Here is an 8,471-nt window from a genome sequence, read left to right on the forward strand (position 1 = left end):
CAGCTATAATATGAATTATAGTATAACGTAATCTAACTATATATATATATATATATATATATATATGAAGGACCCCACCTCTTCGGTCATGAATGACCATGGCATTGCACCTAGAAAGTTACCCTCCCAGGCACAAACCCGGACTAGATTGTTTTATGGAAGACCAGCACAGTCGCCCATGTATGTATGTATGACTGTGTGTTTCCACTTTATAATCCAGTTATAATGCCTTCTCTCAGAAAATAACAAATGCAATTCTTTTCTTCTTAGCAATTTGAACTGCAGTTACATCTTAGGTTTTCTTCCGTGTTTGGAAGGTTTTCTTCCATTTCTATCTCTCCCTCTCTGCACCTCTCTCTCTCTTTCTCTCACTTTTACGACGTAAATGGGATATGAACGACAATGACTTCATTATATATCTTCCCTTTACTTCTTTTATTCTTCACTAACGTTAATATTTTAATATTCCTGACGACGTATTACTGATGAGATTCAACTAGATGAAAACAGCAGCTATATACGAATGTTATGAACTCTGATTAAAGGAAAAATTAAAAGCGAATTTCATCAAATAAATGTAAAGAGGTAATATATTTTATAAATAAATAAAGATAATATAGTTTATTACAAGCGAAAAAATATGAACAATTTCCCCTCTTGTACTCAATTGAGAATATAGGAGTTATCTCCAGTTTGCAGACTACAGTAATTCATTGACTGATAATCTGGGTGAACCCTACCTCTTTTTAGATCAACATTTAACGTTTCCGAATAAAACAAACACGGAAGACAGTAAGAGTGTGAGGTTCAAATCCCGGGTCCGTTTCCCCATATCTGTCCACACTTTGGTTGGCATAACTATGCATAAAAAATGAAACTATTTAAACAGAATTGCTTTGCACCAAGGATTCACTGAGCAATAACAGATGCCATTATCCGAGATGTTATGTTTTAACTGATCGGTTGTGCTTTTATTTTTAAATTTAGGTGGTGGATGTAATTGCTGATATAACTCTAAAAAAAATTCTGCATTGGACTGAACGTGACTTTATAATTCATATTAATTACATTCGTTTTATTTTATTTTATCCAGAGAGAGATCGTGTATATATATGTGTGGGTGTTTAAATGCTTGCTTATGTGGATGAGTGACAGCAATGTACTCTACACGGCTGGACGGGGATTTGGGCTCTTTTGTACCATGCATCACATTTTGTATGTCGACACAGATTAACAGTCGATTAAATCAACTCAGTATTTGACTGGTATACTTTATCGACTTTCAAAGGCGAAGTTGACCTCAGCGGAATCTGAGCTCAGAACATAAAGAGCCGAAATAAATACCAAAAAATATTTTATCCGAAATTCTAATAATTCGATCTATCCAATGGCCTTCATTTTGGATTAGTTGTTTCAGATTTCGTACAACATATGGAACCCATGGTTTTCTGTGTACTGGAGGTGACAAGGACTTTTAGCCCACGCTGAGTTGCAGGTGAAAAGGAAAGAAGGTGTACAGGATACTCGTTTGTTGTTTTCCAAAAATATAAATTACTGATATCAGGTCACTCTCACACATAACCTCACATTCAACGGATGCTGAAAAACTTACAATTTGTCCTTGTGGTCCTCTGATTCCAGGAATACCAGGGTCTCCTTTAGAACCCTAAAATATAATAAAAATTATTAAGAATGGTATTTTTGAAATGTGTTTAAATACATTTCTTCATCATTTATTATGATTTTTATGAAGATATGTATGAATCACATCATAAAATACTATATATATATATATATATATATATATATATATGAATATATATATATATATATATATATATATATATATATATATATATATATATGAATATATATATATATATATATATATATATATATATATATATATATATATATAGTATTCATCACCACTTCAACGTTGGTGCTGTCTAAGAGATGACGATATTGCTGTTTTAACCGCAGGAAGACATCTCCTCCAAGTGGTTTATTCAGTGCGCTTTCGCACTCGATATCTATTGCAAGCGGGAGAGAACCCCTGCCACCCTAACTCCGAGACCACCAGACCACGTGATTTCGAATCTTATTGGATCTCTTCAGCGGTGGGCACTCGTTTTCCGGGCATAGCAGTAGTCTAACCTAGCTTGCAATATATAGAAAATAGGAAACTAGTCCGTTAGAAAATGTCTGCACGAGATAGAAGCAGTGTATTTTTGTATGTATCTTTCAAATGAATTTCGGTAAAAATGTCGGGGACGATTGTTTTCAACATAGCAACCAATGTATTTTGCCGACAATTGACGAAAGTTAGAAATATTTTAGGGGACACTAAAATGGCTCAATTCTATTTTAGAAAAGGAATAGTACATCCGGAGTTCAATGATTTATTTTATTTAGCCGAAAGTGGGTAACCTTTCCTGAATGGGGTAGGTAGCACCTCGCTTACTTTCAGATACAGAACAAATCAATTGCAGTGAATGATAGCAAAAAAAGAATCTTCTTACATTTAACACGACCATTGGTGTGGAACTAAGGAAGCTAGGCAAGTGATAAACGCGTCTTCATATGGGTTTTAAATGTTGGCACAAGGCTAGCAGTTGCCAGTCAAACACTGGTGTCAGTGTTTTACTGGTACTTAATTTTATCGACCCCTAAAGGATGAACGGCAAAGTCGACCTCGGCGGAATTTGAACTCAGAATGTAAAGACGGGTGAAATACCGCTAAGCACTTTAACCCGTGTGCTAACAACTCTGTCAGCTCGCCGCCTTCGTCTTCCTTCTGTTGTTAAGAACTGCCTTAGAATGTGTCTTTACATAGCCAATTGTTTTATACTTCTTTTTTATTTTTTCTCAGTTACCACCAAAGCTTGAATCTGTGCACCTTGTGTCTTTGCTTTGTAAACCTTTATGCAGAACGGTGAATCTGAGGCCTTTTGCCGCACTCTGTATAAGCAGCTGATTATAGTCTGTGTGCACTGGGACACGGATAATCAACAAGAACAGGGATCTGAATACAACCATAAACATTAATACAATTGTATGCATACACACGTGAGCACCCACCGTGCTCCTTCCTATGCGCACGCAAATGTAAAGTTATATTCATGCAGATGTGTGCGCGCACTGGTATACAAAATATACACAAAGATGCAAGTGGCATATATGTATACCACAGTCCAGTCTCCCTTTCGGTAACATACACACGCACCTCCCCTGCCCCCACACAGTGAGCATTAAAGCGAAACATGGGAAAAGGCAATACACATAGGACACCTCTTAAATCGCTTATCAGCCCTGGAGACTAGGATCAGCGTAGTTTTGGTGCGTTTAAAATTTGATTACGCAATACATACATACATACATACATACATATATATATATATATACATATATACATATATATATATATATATATATATATTTATATATATATATATATATATATTATATGACACATATATATGCAATGATAAATGTACGTGTTTTATCGAAGCAATGAACTTTCTCTAATAAAACTCGAGCTCTTTGCAAGGAAGGTTACGGTTATTCATAATGACTACATTGCAAATTGAGAGATTATAAATGATACATACGTCTTTACCGTCATTTCCTGGCTGGCCGGTTGGTCCCATAAATCCCTTTATAAAAGACGACCAATTTGTAAATGTTAGATTTAATGGCTATGAAATATGAAATGCAATTTTTGTATATACGATATATATATAGGTGGATAGGTAGAGCGAAAGATAGATGGACATACAAACTGACAGACAGACAGATAGATAGATAAATAGAGAGAAAGATGGACAGACAGATGGATAGACAGACAGACAGGCAGATAGAGAGAGAGAGAGAGAGAGACAGAGATAGATAGATAGATAGATAGATAGATAGATAGATAGAAAGAGAGAGAGAGAGAGAGAGAGAGAGAGAGAGAGAGAGAGAGAGAGATGGATACAGATAGACAGACAGACAGACAGACAGACAGACAGACAGACAGACAGACAGATAGATAGATAGATATCAAAATAAACAACAAGGATATCCAGAGCTAATGCAGTACGATCGTGTCATGCAACTCCATTTAATTTAACAATGCAATCATTACATCAATTTAAATGCAGAGCAATCTTCAGCTGCACAAAGACATAGAATTTAATTAAATTAAAACAGATGGACACATTAGTATAATTATACCTAAAATCTCCAAGAAGGTAACGAGCTAGACAGAGAACATGCTGTCTTCACTCCAGCATAGAAACTACTAAGGTATCAAGAAGATGTACATTGTTACAGACTCTGCTTGTCACTAATTTTTTGTTTTTATGTGGTCAGTTTTAATTTATAGACTAGTTTATCAAATCCTTGTATATCTAAGGCTGAGAGAATAAAGGGCAGTATCTGTGAGGGGTAGGGCTGAGGGAGCAGACAGAAATCATAGTTGGTATAGTCATAAAAATCACGATTTATTAGAAGCAATATCATGAGGTTTGGTAAAGGAAGACTAAAAAAAGATGTTGGCTGACAACTAAAGGGGGTTGCCCACTAGCAGACCATTGATAATGAAACAGGGGAAGTCTTATCATGTAGTAGTACTATAGTTAGATGTTTTAAACAATGTTGCTATATTGTATACAGTCAAAGTTTAGGGTTATTCAGAGAATTATTAAGAATATTATAGCAAAAGGATAGAAATTTTTGAATACTTTTGAATATATACCAAACTTTTACCACAATAGACGGAGGATAAGAAATTATCCAGAAATAGTTTAAGATCTATACATATTGTACACTTAAATATTAACTCATCAGGTGGTATCTGTGAATATCGATTAATTGGTATACACTGGTATTAATAAAGGAGTATTGAGGTAAAAGAACATGCTAATTATATATTAATAAAATTATAATCTAAGCAGTTTTTTTATAAGTAGTGAATATACCAGTATAGTTTTATATAAGCTAAGTATGAATTTATAGAGGTCCAAAAATTAGATTAATTTTATAAATAAATAAAAGCTAATTATAAAATAATAAAGAAATAAAATAATCAAGTATGGCAGAACACCATAGAAAAAGAAATAAAATAGCTATTTATTTCTATTTTATTGTCGATGGCCTCTGATCCATACGGAGCGAAGGGCTTAAATTTGAAGGGTTACATAATGACGTGTATCTAATCATAAGTCTCTTTTGGGGCTACACAAGAAAAATAATATCATTGCCAGAGCTTTAATGGAAATATATACTAAGATTCTGATAAAAGAAAGTTGGTGTAAAATAATATACAATATTGTATAATTACCTCTCTTCCTGGATCACCAAGTCGCCCTGGATCGCCTGGCATTCCTTTAGGTCCCTGGAACAGAAAGTATACGAAATTTGCATATAATATATATTTTTGGTCAAAATTCTCTGTATAATTTTTGTTTATTTTACTTGTGTCAATCAGAGGACTGCAGCCATTCTAGGGTACCGCCTAGAACGGTATGGCTGAACAGATAACCCCCAATACTTATTTTCAAGTCTGATACTTATTCTATCGGTCTAGCTGAACCGCTAGGTTATATCTCTTATTTTATTATATTTCTTATCGTTTCAAGGCGATGATCTGACAGAACCGTTAGCTCACCCGGCAAAATGCTTGAGCAGCGTTTCGCCCGTCTATACGTTCTGAGTTCAAATCCCGCCGAGGTCGACCTTCCCTTTCATCCTTTCACAGTCGATGAAATAAGCACCAGTTGAGCACTGAAATCGACTGGCTCCATCTCACTAAATTCCTGTCGCTGTGCCTATAGTAGAAACGGTATTTCTTATCGTTATAACCCCAATTTACTTCAAGTCATTGAATCGTTAATATAATATAACATGAATAAACAGACGCATGCAGATGGTTAGTTCTCTGTCGGTTTCGACGATAATTCAATTGTTCGATTAATTGTATTACTTGCTCGTTGAAGCAGCGTCTAAGTGGGTGAGTATTCCATATACACGTGTGTCCTTAATTTAATTCTCAGGCAGAATCAGCATGATACTGTATAAAAAGACTGTGCCTTTTCGATGTAAAGGTGCAATCCACTTGATAAGCTTCTCTATAATTTCCATTTGCTCAATTTCACTTTCAGGATATGGGACAACCCAAGGTTATAGACATTTATATAGACATTTATAACAATATTTACTCAAGATAACACACAATGGAATTCAACCTGAGCGTACTGTGCCGATGTTTACACATTTACATGTATACACACACACACATACACACACACACACACACACACACACACACACACACACACATATATATATATATATATATATATATATATATATATATATATCAGGGACGTGCCACCTAGGTAGGCAAGGTAGGTAGTGCCTACCTTGAATAAAATAGATCGATAGCAACATGTTCATCTCATGCCAAAATATGCATTCAATTCAATAAAATTATGAAGGTAACTCTGATTACTATGCATAAAATGCAAATTGTTCGATTTTTTTTTGTAGATTAGGTAGGCATAACTCGTCCCTGCTTTTCAATCGCAGTATTTAAGCTACACATAGGACTGCTGTAGTACATGTGCTGTGTACACTCCTACAACGACGTTTTCTTTACGTGCTATAAAGGCAGAAGTAAATCTGCCTTCAACTCAGTCACATGTCTGTATTTTGCTTATTTTTGTGTGTTTTACTACATAAAGATCACCAACTGCCTACCTTGAGTAATTACTGATGGCACGTACCTGATATGTATGTATGTATATATATATATATATATATATATATATATATATATATATATATATATATATATAATCGAACTTTTTGTTATTTGTGTATAGCATGTGTATATGTATGTAGAATTGTATATCTAGAATGTGTATATAATGTATGTATCACTATATGTGTATATAGGTATGTATATAGGTGTGTGCATATATTCGAGAAAACAGCATACTGTACCATGTCTCCTTTGGGTCCGACAGAACCTCGCAGTCCCGGACGTCCAGGTGGTCCCTGTAAGATAGAAATAACATTTCGTTATTTACTGACAAAAACATTTCATTAAAACTAAGAAATAACACCGTATTTACTTACAAACAACATTACGTTTTACTAAAACGAAATCTAATATTTAAAATAGATATAGGTACTAACTAAAGATGAAAATAAAATTGAAGAGATTTGAATTATATCATTTCGACTAAGCAAACAATATTTTGTTGTGGAATACAACGGAAACAATATTTACATCTTAGTTTTAGGTAACATTAGTATTGACTCAACGGCAACAATCCGCCAGTATTTATGTCACATATCAGAGAAAGTATGAACTTAATTCGACATAGTGGAAACTTTAAGGGACTAACATGACAATATAGTAATATATAGATTTATTATATAGTTATATAATTCAATTTCAGTCTCTCGGTAACCAGCCTCAATGGCAAATATCCTCAAACTAATTAGGAGACTTTACAACATAGATACTATCAAATTATCAACAGATATACAGTTAAGCTGTCATTCTCAACCACTCCTAACATCGCGTAAATCTTAACTTCCTCTAAATTCTCTAATTTGAATTAACTTTACACAAAAGTAGCCGTTGGAAACTGCAATTGTCGCATCGTGAATACATGTCCACTTAACTCCAAATGCGTAGCAAAAACATAGTTTACAAAGATTAAACCCTCAAACGTACAAGACGTATATAAGCTTAACCTCCCACAACGCTACTACGAGCACAACTATACGTTTCGAAACCTTATAAGTATATATGACTGGGTCGGGAACTCCAAAACGATCTAAAATGGGACACATTACATAAGGCATACGTGTAATAAGAAACCATGCAACCTATGTGCTGCTGAGAATGCACAGCTCCTGGTTTAGAAGATAACACCCGAGAAATAATTTTAGAGCATTATCTTCTGAATACATAATATATTAAAATCCTACATACTCTATACGGTTGTACAAAGGGGGAAATGTGTCTGAAAGTTGTGGTGTCTTTGGTATGTTTGTTCCCAAACAACACTTATTTTAGTGCTGTTGACACCGCCGGATTGAATGGTACTGCCCAGGTGTCGAAGCCATAATGATATCCGTAGGGGAAGCTGATGATTGAGGTATGTTGAATTGTTGGTATGGGTGTTTTTGTATACGTGAAATAGTATTATAACATATCCTTTTGATATATATATATATATATATATATATATATATATATATATATATATATATATGTATGTGTATATATATATATATATATATATATATATATATATATATGTATATATATATATATATATATATATATATATATATATATATATATATATATGTATAATATTATATATATATATATATATATATATATATATATAATATATATATATATATATATATATATATATATATATATATATATATATATATAATAT

The 8,471-nt window shown here is 33.6% G+C and overlaps 1 protein-coding gene across 5 annotated transcripts in view; it reads right to left on the reverse strand.

Moving 5' to 3' along the window:
* LOC106871778 (uncharacterized) overlaps positions 1–8,471 on the reverse strand; it is a 262,045-nt gene that overhangs the window by 53,289 nt on the left and 200,285 nt on the right. For all 5 annotated transcript variants that reach the window (XM_052969918.2, XM_052969917.2, XM_052969916.2 and 2 more), the window contains 4 exons: positions 6,988–7,041; positions 5,324–5,377; positions 3,612–3,656; positions 1,613–1,666 (listed from right to left, as the gene is read on the reverse strand). In XM_052969918.2, coding sequence (XP_052825878.1) covers positions 1,613–1,666; positions 3,612–3,656; positions 5,324–5,377; positions 6,988–7,041 — 207 coding nt within the window. The remainder of the gene's footprint in view (positions 1–1,612; positions 1,667–3,611; positions 3,657–5,323; positions 5,378–6,987; positions 7,042–8,471) is intronic.

This window comes from Octopus bimaculoides, chromosome 8 (genome assembly GCF_046866305.1).
Source record: "Octopus bimaculoides isolate indiv1 chromosome 8, ASM4686630v1, whole genome shotgun sequence".
Classification (NCBI taxonomy): Eukaryota; Metazoa; Mollusca; class Cephalopoda; order Octopoda; family Octopodidae; genus Octopus; species Octopus bimaculoides.